This window comes from Macaca nemestrina, chromosome 5 (genome assembly GCF_043159975.1).
Source record: "Macaca nemestrina isolate mMacNem1 chromosome 5, mMacNem.hap1, whole genome shotgun sequence".
Lineage (NCBI taxonomy): Eukaryota > Metazoa > Chordata > Mammalia > Primates > Cercopithecidae > Macaca > Macaca nemestrina.
In genome coordinates, this window is record NC_092129.1 from 21,843,254 (window position 1) to 21,860,888 (window position 17,635).

At 42.7% G+C, this 17,635-nt stretch overlaps 1 protein-coding gene across 3 annotated transcripts; it reads left to right on the top strand.

Annotated features, from left to right (window-relative positions):
* The first annotated feature begins 649 nt into the window (after positions 1-649).
* On the top strand, positions 650-8,768 carry LOC105465483 (vestigial like family member 2). 3 transcript variants are annotated; one of them, XM_011713933.3, is made up of 5 exons: positions 650-941; positions 3,265-3,574; positions 5,616-6,137; positions 7,509-7,571; positions 7,654-7,711. In XM_011713933.3, exons 1-4 carry the CDS (start codon positions 861-863, stop codon positions 7,550-7,552), a joined length of 957 nt encoding a protein of 318 aa, XP_011712235.2. In that variant the 5' UTR covers positions 650-860; the 3' UTR covers positions 7,553-7,571; positions 7,654-7,711. The 3 variants fall into 3 exon arrangements, with proteins under 3 accessions (XP_011712235.2, XP_011712234.2, XP_011712236.2); XM_011713932.2 differs by having other exon boundaries at positions 7,509-8,768; XM_011713934.2 differs by lacking the exon at positions 7,509-7,571 and having other exon boundaries at positions 7,654-8,768.
* The last annotated feature ends 8,867 nt before the right edge of the window (positions 8,769-17,635 follow it).

Here is a 17,635-nt window from a genome sequence, read left to right on the forward strand (position 1 = left end):
TGGGCTGTGGGACAGGCGGCGGGAGGACCAGGTTAGAGGGAGCGAAAGGAAGTGGATTAGAGGACAGCGGTTACAGGTTTCAGTCACTGCCATTTCCCCGCAGAGGGAGCTGCTCCATGCCCTGGAGAAGTATCCGGACTCCCACATCCTGTCTGCAACCACCCGACTCCCTAGGGGATTCCAAGGGACAGCACCGTCCTCCCCACAAATCATCAGGAACCGAAAGCAGAGAACTTGCCCTACCTGGGCACTCTGGAAGCGCCCACTCAACTCTACAGTATGAGACAAAGGCTATCCTAAGAGACCTTTCTCCAACTTTCTTTCTCTGCATGTATGAGCCCGGATCCCTCTGTCCCCGCCGCCTTCTCTCTCTCTCTTTCTCTCTGTCTCCTATTTTGTCCTGGGAGATTCCTACTCGCGGTGCGAAGCCTCGGATCCACTGAGAACCGCATAGTCTCCTGCACCCTTGGCCTCATGCTTGTCGGAGGGGGGCCCCGGGAAACACACCGGCTGCCCCTCCAACAGGCGTCCCTGGCTCCCCATTGGCCCCCTGGTCCCCGCCCCCCACCACCCCCTCCCGCTCCGCAGCCCCCGAGTGGCGTCAGCACGCCCGCCGGGCGTGGGCTTTAAATGCCCACTAGCGGGAGCTCAGGCGCTTCTGCCCTGGAGCGCGGTCTGTAGTAAAATCGCAGTAGTGGGAGGGGAGTGAGCCAGCGGGATTTCGAGCCGCGGAGCGCGCTGACCTCGCTCCGCCTGATGACTCCGGAGCTCAGGTCCAAGCACCGCCCATGCAGCACCCCTGAGCTCCGGGGAAGGAGAGTTAATGAAAAAACACTTAACCTTCTCCGCTGCGGAGAGTCATGAGCTGTCTGGATGTTATGTACCAAGTCTATGGTCCTCCGCAGCCCTACTTCGCAGCCGCCTACACCCCCTACCACCAGGTACGTGTCTCCTCCGGGGATTTTGGGGAGGAGTGGCGCGCCCCTGGCTTGCGGCGGCACGGCCTATACGGGAAGGTCCGCTGCGCCTCCGCGCGTCTCGGGCGTCCGACCAGGGCGGGCGCGGCCGGGATGCGGGGATTGCCGGAGCCGCCCCCAGTTGGTAGTGCAATTAGCTAACCCCTTTAGCTCGCCTGTTTGCTCTCGGGAAGCAGCTAAGCCCTGCTAATGTGAGCCTAGGTCTTCCCTGGAATAATCAGAGGAAGATGGCACGGGCTGGATTTTCTTCTTAGGGTCTGTCGGACTCCAGATTCTTCCAAGCCAGGTGCAGGTACCAGGAAATGCAGGCAAAGCCGACGCAAGGAAAACCAAACTTTGGTCCCAATGGTGAAAGTAACAACAAAACCAAAAACAAAGGTCAGCCTCTTTCTGAGATGCAAGGGCCAGTGTTCTCATCCTTGCAAGTTCGTCTCAGGAATAATTTCTTCCGTTTCAATTCTCTGGCGACCAGGGCAATTAATTCCAGATCCAGCGAATTCGTTTCAAAGAGCACCACGCAGTTTTATAATTTTTCCTTTGCGAAGCTCTGGGAGTATTTTCCGGAGTGCGATTAACCCAGCAGAGGCGAGCTTGATAGACAATACTTTGCCTTTCTCCAGCCTGAGTAGCTGAATGGGGAAGTCCTGCTCCCAACTAACACTTTAAGAAGACCACTCAACCCGGCTTCTGCAAACTCTTCAAGTTCCATTTAATTCTGCCAATTTCTCTTTTCTTCAGGCAGCGTCTGTTTGAACCATTTTCCTTCCATTTCCTCAGCTGAGGTAGCAGAAACTGAGGACAGTAGTGTAGGAAAAGAATGAAATCATACACCTGGGAGGCAGTAGGGGGTCCCCTCAGGGTTGGAAACCTACTTTGGGGAAATTGAAATACACCCCAATGCCCCAGTGGATGCTTTTGCTAATTTTGTCTGCAAATTTAGAATGTCTATTCGGAAATTTCCTGATGAATTAATGATGGACCGGGTAGGGCTTTTTTTTTTTTTTTTTTTTTTTTTTTTTTTTTTTTTACCTCCTCTTCTCCTCTTTTAAACTTCACAACTTGCAGTTTGTTTTGCCTCCGTGTTAATTTTAGGAATCACCAGAGTTACTCATTGTAGGGGAAGATGGCATTTAGGAAGTGGTGATATTGCTAAATCTTACATCGTTTTGGCCCCAAATAACTCAAACGTTTTGGCTCCAGCTTCTGAAATGTACTTCTTCCCAGGGTGGGACTATGGCAAGCCAAGAGGAGAGAGGTGGATTGGTTTTCTGACTGGCCCTTTCTCCTCCCAGACCCTGAAGCAATCTATTGCATGAAGATCTCTGTTCATTTTTGTATGATTCGGGCCGCCTCTTCAAGGCCATCTCTGCCTGCAGAATGTTTTAACACTTCTTTCAGTCCGTTGCTCGTTTCTAAGAAAATGTTCACAGAAGCTGCGCTTGCTTTTTAAAATCACTATCAGACCTGACGATTTACACCACCTCACAGCCAGGATCTTAACTTTCTTCTGTCTGCTCCTTTTTATCATTTCCTCAATGTGTATGGAGATGATGGGGTGGAAATACTCATAATCCACTGGTCTTTCCTTATTAAAGAGAAGATCTGTTTAAAAACTGATGTAGGGGTAATCAAACAAATATCAACTTGCATTTATTAAAATGACCCGTATTTCCCCAGTCATGTTACCCCAGATTTTTATCCCACACAATTCATTACTAAATGTAAAATTTCTTCCTTTATATTTCTGGTTGCCTTCCTTCACACATCCGCAGTTGCAGGGAGTGGATTTTGTCGGGGTAGGGGGTTGCCCCCGCTCCTATTTCCTCAGGAGGATGTTTATCCTGTATCCTGTGCTCCTGCCCTGGATTCTCAGGCACGGAACAGTCAGGTTCTAACTGGACTTGGGTGCCCTTTACCCTTGGAGTCTGATTTTAAAAATATATCTGCCCTGAGCCCAGCTATGTGGTCAAACTCAGCTCCAAACCTATCTGCTTAGGCGTCTCCTGAGACCTTCACCCAGACATTTTAGGAGAAATTTTCCAGGAGTCAGAGGGACCAAGGACAGCAATCTTCCTTTAAGGAAGCTCGCCCTTGCTTGGGTGCAGGTTGGGAGGCCTGCTAACTAAGTTGCCCCACTATTGCTAGTTTTATGCGAACAGCACAAGGCTTAGGCCCATATGCCAGTTTCCCCATGAATACCTTAGGGATTAGGTTGAGGGAGTTAGTCTGAACTGAATTTGCCATCGCTTTTGAAACTGACATCTCTGTTCATTCTCTCTCTGAACAGAAACTAGCCTATTACTCCAAAATGCAGGAAGCCCAGGAGTGCAATGCCAGCCCCAGCAGCAGTGGCAGCGGCAGCTCCTCATTTTCCAGCCAAACCCCAGCCAGTATAAAAGAGGAAGAAGGCAGCCCAGAGAAAGAGCGCCCACCAGAGGCAGAGTACATCAACTCCCGCTGCGTCCTCTTCACTTATTTCCAGGGGGACATCAGCTCCGTGGTAGATGAACATTTCAGCAGGGCCCTGAGTCAACCCAGCAGCTACTCTCCCAGCTGTACCAGCAGCAAAACACCAAGGAGCTCTGGGCCCTGGCGAGGTGAGTATGGGGCCCTGCTGGGAACGACCCATAGAGGGTCCTTTCAGCCTGGGGTTCACCTACAGGAGCCTAAAGATATGCAGCTGAAAGAATATTAGGTGTCAGCGAAGGTGTGCAGAGGAGCATTTGGAAAGGGTAAGGAAAACGCAGGGGTAAAGGGCATGGGTATAAGAAAAAAACTCCTTGAAAAAAACACTATGCTTGGAATTGGAAGACCTAGGTTTGTGTGTTGGTTCCACCACTTCCTAGCAATATAACCTTGGACAAGTCTTTTAACCTCTTTGAGGTCACTTTATTTACTGCTTTCTTAAATTAGAATAACACCCTCCTAACGATCCCCAGAGAAGGCTGTAAGACCAACAAGAAAATGGATGTAAATATGCTGTCAAAAATGTGAGGTTTCCAGCACCCTCCCAAACCAGTGAGCAAAGGAGCTTCGTCGCCAAGAACACTTTCCCAATTTGCAAACATTTTCCCAGAGGAAACAGTTCTAGAGCTCCATACAGACAAAACCTGCTTGAGAATGTCTCCAAAAACCTACCTTTGCCTTTCACCAGGCTCCAATTACTTGAGAACTCTTGAAGCGGAAGCGTCTCAATAGCAAGTAAAATAACAAAGAAACAAAAATTTAGATACAGCCAAAACACTTCTAAGAGTTTTCCCAAAACACATCCCCTTTTTATTTTTCTACCTTCCCCCACAAAACACTGCTTTTTCTACCCTAGGACAATTATTTGTTGGACAACTCAACTAAATCTCCCTTCTATTCTGAAATCTCAACTTCCCTTTATTACCAACCAGACAAAGTGGGGGAACCATTAAGTAAACTTGGCTCACTAAGCGGTATTTGATGTGTACCAAGGGGAGAAAGGAGGACTTTGTTGTAAAAACCAAAACATTTTCATTTGTCTTTGGGAGGGAAATGACAACCTTCACCCTCTTTTTTTTCCTTAGGAGACTGGCAGTTTGCATAAGCCTTGCCCTTAGACAAGATCCAAAAAACATTCATTTTAAATACAGAACATTCTTTTTATTCTCTGTCTAAATAGGTTTAACAGGAAGATTCTTCACCACTTAGAATGCATTTTCAAATCATTTAAATTCTCTAGTATATAGTGCAGATGCCTTCTACAGAGGAGGTGTACCATAAAGGCTCCATGAATTACATATCTGTCTTTCTCTCCCTTCTTACTAATGGCAACAAATTTGATCTAAATGCTGTTCTCTTAAAATGCTATCACGGGCTAGGAACCAACAGTGAAACTGACAATAGTAATAATGATTATTATTATCCCTGGCGTCCTTGCTTTGATGCAGAAAGTTAATGAAAACTTAGGATAAAAGACCTGTCTATTCGTGTCCTTCTGTGCAAATAATAGAGCTGCCCTTTAAGGTGACTAGTTTACTCTTTTGCTTGAGTTCTTGGAGAAAAATATTTGAAAGAAGGTTTCTAGAAAGAAAACTAATAATAGCAGGACTTCAAAATATGTCGATGGACTTTCAGTCTGTCAGAGACGTTGTCGGGGGGGGCACATTTTCCGGAGCAAGACGGTTGAAACGCGAGAGGGGGTAGTGAGATCACTAGGCGGCCGACCAAGAGTGGGAAGAGGTCTCTTTAGCTTGAGGAGACGTTAAGGCTGGGAAAGGGAGACCGTGTCTGCGCTGAGCCTCGGGAAGCTCCTTGAGCTTCAAGGACTTGAGTCCGGGAAGGAGTCTCTCCTCTGTTACTACTCTCCCCGCCGCTTGGTTTCCGCACTGAGGACCAGGCTGCGAAATGGGAGAAAGCAGGCCTCCTCCTCAGAGGGTTCCCAGAAGCCCCCATTTTGCAGTTCCCCCATCTCGCTTTCACAGGCTGCAGCCCCCTTAGAAAAATGCCGCTGCAGAGGCGGGGGCGGCCCATCCGCCCCCGACCATGGCTAGCTAGCCCTGTGCCCGCCTGGCGCCTTCGGCTCTCGGGCGGAGCGTGCCGGTCGGCCCTGATTCCAGCAGCAGTGACACGCACCTCTCTTCCTTTCCTCCAATCCGCCTCCCCGGCCTACAGACTGCTCCTTCCCGATGAGCCAGCGCAGCTTCCCTGCCTCCTTCTGGAACAGCGCGTACCAGGCGCCGGTGCCCGCGCCGCTGGGTAGCCCTCTGGCCACCGCGCACTCGGAGCTGCCCTTCGCCGCCGCCGACCCCTACTCGCCCGCCGCGCTGCATGGCCACCTGCACCAGGGCGCCACCGAGCCCTGGCACCACGCGCACCCGCACCACGCGCACCCGCATCACCCCTACGCCCTGGGCGGCGCCCTCGGCGCCCAGGCCGCCCCCTACCCGCGCCCCGCCGCGGTGCACGAAGTCTACGCGCCGCACTTCGACCCGCGCTATGGGCCGCTACTGATGCCAGCCGCCTCTGGGCGCCCGACCCGCCTCGCACCCGCCCCAGCGCCCGCGCCCGGTAGTCCTCCCTGCGAGCTCTCCGGCAAGGGCGAGCCGGCGGGCGCCGCGTGGGCCGGGCCCGGGGGGCCCTTCTCGAGCTCCTCGGGAGACGTGGCCCAGGGTCTGGGCCTCAGCGTGGACTCAGGTAAGCAGAGGAAGAAGTTTGGTCTCCGCGGAGCCCCTCGGCCCCGTACCCGACCCTGGGCTGTACCTAGACCCCCTTAATCCTCCTTGGACACCTTTAATTCTGTGACTCAAGGATCTACATGCCACGGTCGTGTTTCCACTGATAGATGGCCGTGTGCCATGCGTGTAGTAGGACCCTACCCTAACCTGGCTGGTAAATGTTACAGAGGACTTTTAAAATAATAATAATAATAATAATAATAATAATAATAATAATAATAATAAAATTTAGTGGAAAAGTTCTAGCTCTGCGCTGTTCAATACTGTAGCCGCTAGCCACGTGGGGCTACTGAGCACTTGGCACGTGGTGAGGCCGAATTAAGATGTGCTGTCAGTGTATGATACACACTGGATTTCCAAATCTTCGTGCAGAAAGAGAATGTAAGCTTCATCTCGTTAATACTTTTATATTGATTACATGTTGAAATATTTTCGACACATTGCATATCGATTATAAAAATTAATTTTCATCTCTTTCTTTTTACTTTTTTCCCAATTGTGGCTACTAGAATATTTAGAATTATGCTTATGGCTCCCGTTGCATTTCTATTGGACAGCGCTGATCTAGAATAGCTGCTGAGAGTACAATTTAAAATCTTCTGTGTCTTGGGGGATCTTGTCACGTAGTGACAGTTGTAAGGAAAGAAAAATGCGATACTGATACCAAGTTAATTGCCAAATAAAATAGATCTCTTAAAAATGTAAATCTTAAAGAATATTTTTAAATGACAATCCTAAATCTTTGGCTTAAAGTATTTGAAACGTACAGTCTAATAAGGGTTTGCTTTTTTGCTGTCTTGTCTTATTTTTAGGGCAAATGAAAGAAATAGTTATATAATAAGTGAGATCGCTGGGTTTATAGTCTGCCCACTGCCCCTTTCCTCAAGTGATTTGAGTTTTCTGTTTGCTTTGCTTTTACTTTCAGTCACCCACCCCCGCCCCGCCCCCAACTTTAGGTGAAGTCTGTGACTTTCACAGTAAAACAGTGGTGTTTTGTCTTTCTTTCCTTAAATATCTTGTGCCTTCCCTCCCCCATTCCTTCTTTCTCCCTCCCTTTCTCTTCCTCCTCCTCCTCCTCCTCCTCTTCTTCTTCTTCCTCTTCTTCTTCTTCTTCTTCTTCTTCTTCTTCTTCTTCTTCTTCTTCTTCTTCTTCTTCTTCTTCTTCTTCTTCTTCCTCCCTCTTCCTCCTCCTCCTTCTTCTTCCTCTCTCTCTCTTCTCTCTCTCTCTCTCTCTCTCTCTCTCTCTCTCTCTCTCTCTCTCGCTCTCTCTCTCTCTCCCTCTCCTTCCCTCCCTCTCCACCTCCTCTCTCTATCTTCTCTCTATTTTCAGGTTTGCAGCCTCAGGACAAAAGCAAGGATGTGTACTGGTTTTAGACCACCCACCTTCTTCCCTGTAGGTCTCTGCATAGTGCAATTGATGGCACTCAGAGCTGAAATGGAGTGGGTTTGTAACAGCTTCTGATCTTGGTTTGCAGCTCGTCGTTATTCCCTCTGTGGTGCATCCCTCCTGAGCTGATCTGCTGACCCAGGGTTTCCCCTTCCCCTTCCCTTCTGACCAGCCTTGGAGGCTCAGCATCTGTGCCTCTCACTCCGTGGATGAGGACATGGGGGAAGGCAGAGACTTCAGACTTCTCAGTGTATTGGGAAAACCAAAAACCACAATGACAGAAATTCATCTAAAAATAAGTCCTGCTGCTGAAAGAGCAAATCCAAAGACTCCGAGTTCTGTTTGATGACTTTTGGCCGAATCACTGGAAATATCTGTGGTGAGATTGCTGAGTCAGGTGATATGATATCATAAGCTTTCTTGGAAAGGGGGAAAGAAAATGAAACTTTTTGGTGTGAATATTTTTTATGCTGATGTGAATTATTTGGTTAGGTAGTGTGATTGTAGCACTACTACTGTCAGATTTTAAATTGTATGTGTACTTGCATTTAAGACTGTGGTAGAGAAGTAAAGAGAAGTCAATTCCTTCTTCCTCACCTCTCAGCCTCCAGATCCCTTCCTGCCCATCCCTTCCCTACAATGCCGACTCCAGACGCAAAGATACATTTTTTTCCTTTGGACTGTGAACATGGAAGCCTCAGCCTGAATGTGAGTGGCAAGTGGCTTATCTGGAACCACCTGCCCGAGTCTTACTAAAATGCAGCTGTTGTTAGACAACTGTTTAAAACTCCAGAAATACATCACCCAAGGTGGCACTTCTCCGTATTTGGCAGAACAATTGCAATTGCACTGGATATATTATATATATATATATATATGTATGCATATATATCATGTTTTTTACAAGGAACATTTTACGATGAAAGAAGAAACACTTCTCTGCCTTCTCTCCCACGAATTCTGTCCCTGTATCCTCTGGATGTAAAAAGCAAGGAAAGACCCCAACTGTCTCCATGGAGAAGAACTAGGAATCACCACAAGGGGACGAAATGTACATGAAGTCTCCATTACCTCGAATTTTTTTCTCAGCCTCTCTGGTTGCGATTTGGTCACTTTAGTGTTGGGGCAGGGGAAAGGGTCTGTGCGTGGGCAAAGCTGAAGGTGATAAGGAAGAAGAGATGAACATTAAAGATGTCTATTTACTATGAGTTCACTGTGTTGTTTCATAAAAAGAAAATAAATAACTTAGTTTTTTTCTAGTAGAATAAAATAACACAGTAGTATGATTTGATGTCAGTAGTATTACATATGTATAGATATAGATAGATGTAGATAGATAGATAGATCTTTACGTGTTTCCATCGTGTTTGCTGTGCTATGAATATGTTAGCTGTTCCCATCTCGCATCAACCTTGGAGAATGAGAAGTTAGGTACCCCTGTCTGTTTTACAGATAAGAAAATTGTGGCCTACAGAGGCCAAGGGCTTGCCTGTTAGCATTCAGAAGTTAGAAGCAAAGATGGTACAAAAAGCACTACCTGTAGACCATTCAGTCAAGTACAGATTTATTATTTTCCAGAAAAGAATTATTGTTACATGTTTAATTCTAGACTCAAGACAGTAGAGTCATCAGTTAAAAGTGTTTTTGAAATATTGGCTATTTTATATTTTAATAAACTAGGCTAAGAAACCAAATCTCTCACGAGGCAAAGAAGATGCTTAAGAAAGAAACTGGTAGTTTTTCCCCTTGTTTCCTCTTGATGCCAAAGTTCTTTCTGTTCTTTCACAAAAGTGTCTGGTAGAGAGGTTTTGTGTGCTGCTCAAATTGCCCTTGTACCTCGTTAATGCATAAAAATATTAGTCCAAATCTTGATCTTCATTATAACATGAGAGGCAAATATAATTTATCTTGGATAAGTCTCAAGAATTGGAAGCAGTTAAGGGATCTAACTCACAGCATGAGCTTGGCAGAGCTCCCCATACCCTCTTTCTGTCATTTGGCTACCTGTGAAGTACACATGATCATTCCAGAAATATGGTTTGCACTCTGATGGAAGATACTCTATGATTACGTACATCACATGTGAAAGCAATAATCATAACTAATGTTAATTGTTTATCATGCACTGGGCACTGATCTCTATAGATTAACTCATTTAAACCTCACAACAATTCTATATGGTATTTATTGTGATGTTCTCCTTCTTACCTATTAGAAAACTAAGGCACACAGAGGAGAAATAATTTGCCTAGTTATGAAGCTCATCAGTGGCAAAGTTAGGCTGAAAACCCGGGTAGCCCCCATGCAGGGCTGCACTGTTATTCACTGCATGACTGCTTGTCTAATTCTGATTTGTCTCTTTGCTTTTCAACGTTGGGCTTATTTTCTCCACAATAGATGTATAAAGAAAGGAAAAAAGTCAGAGAAGCACAGATTGATGATGCTTTGGTAGAACTTACAGAATCCCAATTCTCAAAAGAACTGTCATAAGGCATTGTCCAAACTCCATCAAATGACACTACTTAGACTATTCAGTAAGGTACAGCTCTCTATTCTCCAGGAGGGAATTAATATTGCTTCTCTTATTCACTTCAGTGTTTAACAGCCTTCACCACTCTGAAATTCTTCACACCCAACCTGATCAAGCTGTGTAAGAGTTAGCCTGAGGTTTGGACATTGAAGCAATAACTAAAATTAACTTTGGACTTCTCTGTGGATTTTTTTAATCCATGTTCCACTGGCATGAATCCCTGGTATATACAAGTGTAAATAAAATGCATTAAGTCCCAGTGCGCTTTTCAGAATTTCCTACTAAATATACTCTTGAAGAAAGCATGGCAGTGCGTTATCTGCTGGACATCTCCATGTATTCCCCATTGGAAGAGGCTGTTTACCTGTACCCCACCTGCGTTAACACTCACAAGATCTGTGATCAGAACCCACAGGGAACATTTTCCCACCCACAAGGTTCTGATTACTGAAACTTCTCTCCTAAGCTACATCTGACCCGAATATCAGGTTGCTGGTGAGGAGACTCATTCACTGGAACTGGCCTTTGGGGCGGTCCTGAACAGACCGTCCAGACTGCTGAGCCAGTCCAGGCTCCAGCGACCTGGCACGTATGACACACGAACCACAGATTTTTCTCCATTCCACACCTTCGTAAGGTAGAAATGCAAGATGACCTAGATCCATAATGATTCGGTTCTGTGTAATAAGAGCATCAAAGAGAACTTTGGAGAAATGGTAGCCCCAACTGACATTCTTCGGGCTTACTTCAAGTCACACAAAATGTGAACTCTCATACCTGTCTTGTTAATAGTAGTCAAACCATGCAGATTCGATAACGTTCCAGCAGTTGAAAAAAGGACATTCAAGGAAACGAGGGATGGCATAAGGAAAGGCAAACATGACTTTTTTACATATGTTATACCTGGTCATGGGGCTCAGAGAAAGGTTACATTCTCCTCTAATCACCCCCTTTGGCACTAGTGTCCTCCTTGCCCACAGCTTTCTCTTTGCACTTGGCCTTGGTCGAAGGAGAGGTGATGAAAAGGAAAGAGACGGCTCTCCACCACCAAGTAATCCTTTTGCCGATTGCCCTCTGGCTGAGAATTTGGTCACCCAGCTACAGGGAATTCTATCTGTTCTATTCCTTCAGTGTAAAAAGAGTTGCTATCCCGTCTCATTTCCCCTTTGAAGTTCTATTTAAATGCATGGCAAATTCTAGCAATATCTTAAGATTGATTTGGGTCTGGATGGGAGATGGCGGATGTTGAGACTCAGAAACCCTGCTGAGCACTTCTGTTTTCGCTCTTTCTGGGTAAGTACTGTATTTTCTGTGCCCTTCTACATCTGGAAAAAACAACTCTTCAGGTAACTTTAATTTTCATTTTGCTTAGAATCAAAAAGCCTGCATTTCTGTGCAGGCGTGCACATATTCTGTCAAAATAAAGAACTTTTTTAAGCACTTAGTGATCAATTACTTTGGAGTTGGAGGGGATAAAAAATAAATAGAATTAAACAAACTGCTTTCATGTAAATGCTATGTCCATACATTGAATTTATTAATGTAATTAATTAGGATGTCATCTAAGCATGGAAGAAAAATGGAAAGATATGTGAAAATACTTTAAAAATAAATGAAACTGAAAAACCTAAGATCACTTTGTAAAATTGCTTTAACAGTTTGTTGACAATTCGCATGCAAATAGTTCACATTTTTATGGTACTCACCAAGCTGTTTTCTCTGTATATTTCATTTTTTCTTACTAGATTTTTAGGATTTATTATATATTCCTAAAATCTGGAGTAAAGGAATAAATATAAAACAGTATCATTATTACCATTGCTGTCTGTATGTAACTGAAATTGTGACATTTATAAAAGCAGCAGGGTTAAGCAAACATAAATTTCACATTTCCTAAACACCAATTTTTGCTTATTGCCTATAAATATAAAGCTTTAGTAATACAAATATGGTGTCTGCACAATAGAATCTATCCACAAATACACACACACATGCGCGCGCGCGCACACACACACACACACACACACATACACACAGATGCAGACCTAAAGAGAAATCAGAGACATTATGCCCTCAGACAGGCACAGGCACAAATGATTATTCTCACTTGACAGACCAACTGTACTGCTCTTTCCTTGTATTTCACTCCAGCCCCAGAGGGCTGGATCAGGAAAGAGACACTTGATAGCTGCTGTTTCCGTGGTTGAAATATTTGTGAAGTTAACGCATAATCTGAAAGCAGAAGCTAATAAATTATAGGGTGCTAATTGGAGCTAGAATGGAGCTGTCAATCATGTTATCCTAAACACAGAGAGACCCTCATAACCTAAAAAGGCAATGTAGCCTCCAAAAACAGCTCCCATTTGTTTCCAGCCATGACCTCCAAATATCACGTCCAGGCAAGGAGCGGCCACTGACAAGTGTCAGCAGAGGTGATTCTGCTAATCCAAGTTGACTTTAAGAGACAGGCAAATTTTCTTTTCTAGGGAAAAGAGTAAGATATTTTGCTGAATAATTAATTTTTAATCTTTAGAGAAATACATACATTATGTATGTGTATGTATGTGTGTGTGTATATATGTATATATATATACACACCTTATTAGAATGTGTGTCTATATATGTACCTTACTAGAATAATTATTACTTTGGTAAAGCATGTGACCCTTCATTTGGAATTTTTCACTTTAAAATTACTGAGTTAACTCAGTAGGAGAAAACCTGAAGTTCTCCACAACACAGTGTCAGATCTACCTCAAATTATAGTATTCCTGTGAGTTTCTGGTGTATTCTTGTGAAACTAAGCTCCTCTAAAACAAAAATGGAGACATCCGAATTTGCTCTGTCTTACTGGAATTCAGTTATTTCACTTAGAAAAGCAGCAGCAGCATGTTTCCCATTCCTTTGTTTTGTCCTTAGACTCAGTAAGCTTTACTTCTGCTTATCTCCAAGTGTTTCAAAATGGCTACAATGGCTTTGCTCAAACTATCCTCTCATAATTGTTTCCACTTTCTATCAAAAATGTATAAATGAATAAATATATTATTATTACATGTAAGAAATTTAGGTTAAAGGTAAACTAAACTTTCAAAAATGAAATTAAAGAATTAGAACTTTTTTTTATTCCTAATCAATATTTGCACCACTCTAAATGATCTAGTAGGCAATTAGAAACTTTTACTAATGTGTATTTTTGGAGTACATACTTTAATCTCTACTATATTTACAACTAGGAAAATATTCCACTTACGTTGTAATTTTGAAGCTTCTTTAGAATACTTCAAATAAAAATTATTTTCACTCAGAAAAAAAATTAAGGATCTTAAAATTCTAAGCACCCACTTGCTAGAAACAACAATTATGATTGAGATCATTGATGGGAATGTCCCGAACTCATTTCTTTTCCTGCTAATTCTCAAACTATAGTGTTGCTCTTATTTTTGGCAACTACATTATTGGCCCTTTGGCAATAATGGTATTATCAAGAAATTGGATTAAAAATGATTTATTTTTAAATTTATTTTTACCGGTACAATCCTATTTCATGTTTTCTTTTTCTAAGAGTATTTTACCCAATGTATAATCTGTTATTCCCAATGTATACAATGTATAAGCAATTGGATTTTTTCCCTCTAGTATCAAATGACTCTTTATTCATTGTAACAGCTTTTTGATGGGATTTTCTGATATCTTTAGAAGTACTACCTAAAGGTACTGTGTTAGTAATATTCCAAGTAGTAGTCCACCTTGCTTTGTGGAGTGTGAAATCCCATTTTTACCTCAGGCAGTTTCTTCTCTACACTCAGAAACTGACAAAGGTCGCTGATGGACAGATATTGGTAAGAAACGTAGAGAACAGGGCTTATGATGTTTGTTCTTCCTTGTTCAAATACTTCTTTTAAAAACATATTCTTCACTTATACTTTTTTAAAGACATAACAAATGATCCGGGGAAAAGGCCTACACCCTGAGGGAAAACAACTATGAGGTTATATTCAATTGGAATTGGCGAGATGAAGAATTATTCACAATTTTATACTTAACAGTTCCAAACTAGTTAATAAATTAAGACAGTAATACCAGACACCATCATCTCACATTGAAACTTGGGATGTCTGGTCATTTGATGTTTAAGGAATGGTGTATAGATAAGACTGGAAATTTTATAAATTTATCATGGAATACTGCCATCTCTTAATTTTGCTTGAGATATAAAGTATTGGAACTAAAAAAGAAAAATAAACAATGTTTCACAATCATAATGAATACTCATGCTGCCAATTAATGTAAGCGTTGGGTCTTACAGATCCAAATGAGGCAGAAAGTACAAGTGCCACTGAATCTTCCTGTGTCACAGAACAGCAACAAGGGCAACACATTAAATATTAAAATAAAATAAATTATACAATTTAACAGTATGTATTTTTCACATCATAAAATCTTCTGGCTACATTTTCTAGTGTTACTTTAGGGTGCATATTTAGTTTTTCTTCTTTATCAGAGGAAGTTCTAATTGGAACTCAATTACACACCCTTAATTCTCATTGTCCTTATTGTAAACAGAAAAACTCTAGAAGTGACACTAAAAAATGCTTCACATGATAGCTTTTAGTTTACTGATCTATTTATTGTGCTTGCCTATCCTGTGTCTCCATGTCAATTATCAGAATTAACTTAGAGTTATCTTGTCTAAGTTTTCAGGAGGATATCAAGGTCATCACTGGGAAAGAACTCAGCGCACTGGTACACAAGAAGTTACCAGAGTACCTAAACACAATTGTTCTGGTTGACTGTTCCCCTGAGTAGTCTGCAACATTTTCTCTTATATTCCACAGAAGGTCCTTGTGAATTCCTACCTCCCAGCAGGTTAGAAAACCTTCACCCTCACTGTCATCTTAATCAAATGCAATCTGTTCTTCAAGTCTAGATTAGTTCTGTCTCTTCTACGAAACCTTGTCTCCCCACCACACCACAGTATATGGTCTCACCCTTAGGGAACTCTTACCACCTAATGGCTACACCACTTATTTGGCACTTATGTAGCAATAACATTTCATGACACAAGTTTAGGAGTTCTGAGATTGCAGTAGTCCTACAGATCATTCTGTTGACCCTTGACTTACAATATTCATTAACCTTAGCTAGATATTAAGTACACTGAGCAAGTATCACCAATTATTATGAAAAAATACAGTGTATTAAAATATTTTACTGTATTGAAACAAATTTTAAAATATAGGTTGATCTGAAGTTTGGAGTACAAGTTAGAAAAAGAAAAACTGGCTGGAAGCCTGTTTCATTAAAGAAAATCCTCTTATTAAAAGGAGTGGAGAGAGATTCTATCACATTTCATAGGAGCCAATTAGTATCAGATATCCTTTTCCTGCCCTTATATCCTGAGCCTCAATCTCTGTCTTCTGCTCAAAGATATCATTTCAACAATTATCTTCTCTTCATCCTGCATCATTTCTTTTCCCTCTCTATTAAAGTACTCCCATTAATAAACACAAGCTGTAATATTTCCTGTCTTTAAAAACACACACAAACCCAAGACAAAACCTCCCTTGACCCATCTTCTTCCGATTGCTACCTCACTTCTCTGTTCCCTTTAAATGGAAAAATGCCTTAAATGAGTCATCTTTGTTCTCTCCATTTACTTTTTCATTTTCTCCTGCACCTATTTTAATTTAGCTTCCCCTACACACAAACTTGTCAAGGGCAACCATTAGCTCCATGTGTTTAAACTTTAAGAGCAGTTATCCTAAGTAGTCTTTTAAATTGTCCCATCAATAGGATGATATATAAGTTTGGATCCTCTGAGAAGCAAATGCCAAGACACATACCATGCACTTGAAGTCTTATTAATATGCTCTAGCAAATATACTACATAAGGCATAGCAACTGTAACTGATGCCATTATTGGAGTTAACTTATGGTATTCTACACTCCTTCTCCAAGATCTATCCAGTTTTGGCAGGAGCCCTAGTGAATTAAATGGAGATATGATAGAAGCCATGAACCCTGAAACCTTTAGATCTTTAATAGTGGCACTAATCACTGTCATCCACCTGAGATTTGTGTTGTTTTTGATTTACAATTTGGGCTGAGGGAGGGGAAGGAAAAGGGGGCCAGTTTTAAAGGTTTCCACTTGGCCTTCCACACTATGGTATCTTTTGCCACACAGGCCGTAGATTCAGTGAGGGGGTTACGCCAACCACAAAATATGTTGATCCCAATTACACATTTAAAGAGTAGGAAAATGACCACTGGGTGGGGCTGTGGACCGAGTGGACACATTGTAAGTTAGATTTTAGCCAGAATGTAATTTAACACCTGCTCCCATAAGCCCCACTTTAACAGAAGGACTAAGATAATGCATCAGGTTTCTGGATACCCATATCAACTCAGACCCGGTATCCAACTGTCTGAAATGTCTGGGAATTCCCCCTTCCTTCAGTGTACAGTCACTGGAGCACATGGCCATAGTTCCCATTGCAGTATATGCCTGTGATGATGTTGCAGGGTCCTTCCACTGTCAGTTGACAAGTTGAAAACCCAAAAATTGCCTCAGGTCTGGGCATTGGGCAAGGATCACAATTTTTATCAGAAACACCACGATAGCCCCGTGTTTCTTCAATTTTGCTTTTGTGATCATTAACCTTAGGTGTCACATTTTTGCCTTTGTGATAGTTAATTTTAGGTGTCAACTTAACTGGATTAAGAGATACCCAGATAGCTGGTAACACATTGTTTCTGTATATGTCTGAAAGTGTGTTTCTGAAAGAAATTGACATTTGAATTAGTGGACTAAGTAAGAAACATCTTTCTGTACTGAATGTGGATAGGCATCATCTGGTTGGCTGGGTGCCTGGATAGAATAAAAAGGCAGAGGAAAAGCTAATTTGCTCTTATTCTTTCTTCTGCAGCGGAGACACCCATATTCTCCTTCCCTTGGCTGTTAGAACTCCAGGTTCTCTGGCCCTCAGATTCAGGAACTTGCACTAGTTGCTCCCTGCAGGTTCTCAGACTTTTGCCTTGGAAAGAGCCTTACACCATTGGCTCCCCTGGTTCTCAGGCCTTCAGACTTGGACTGAGTCAGGCTACTAAATTCCCTGGATTTCCAGCTTGCAGGTGGCAAATTGCAGGACTTCTCTACCTCCATAATCATGAGAACCAATCCCCTTAGTAAGTCCCATCTCATCTATCTATCTATCTATCTATCTATCTATCTATCTATCTATCTTTCTATCATATATCTTTCTACCATCTATTTATATATCCCATCAGTTGTGTTTATCTTAAGAACCTGATTAATAAAGCCTTCTACTGATTTTGGATGTTAAGGACTGGCTGTTCATTTATTTTGCCCTACAGATAACATGCTTTGATACGGTTTGCCTGTATCCCCACCCAGATCTCATCTTGAATTGTAGTTCCCATAATCCCCATGTCTCATGGAAGGGACTTGGTGGGAAGTAATTGAGTCATAGGGATGGTTATTCTAATGCTGTTCTCATGATAGTGAGTGAGTTCTCATGAG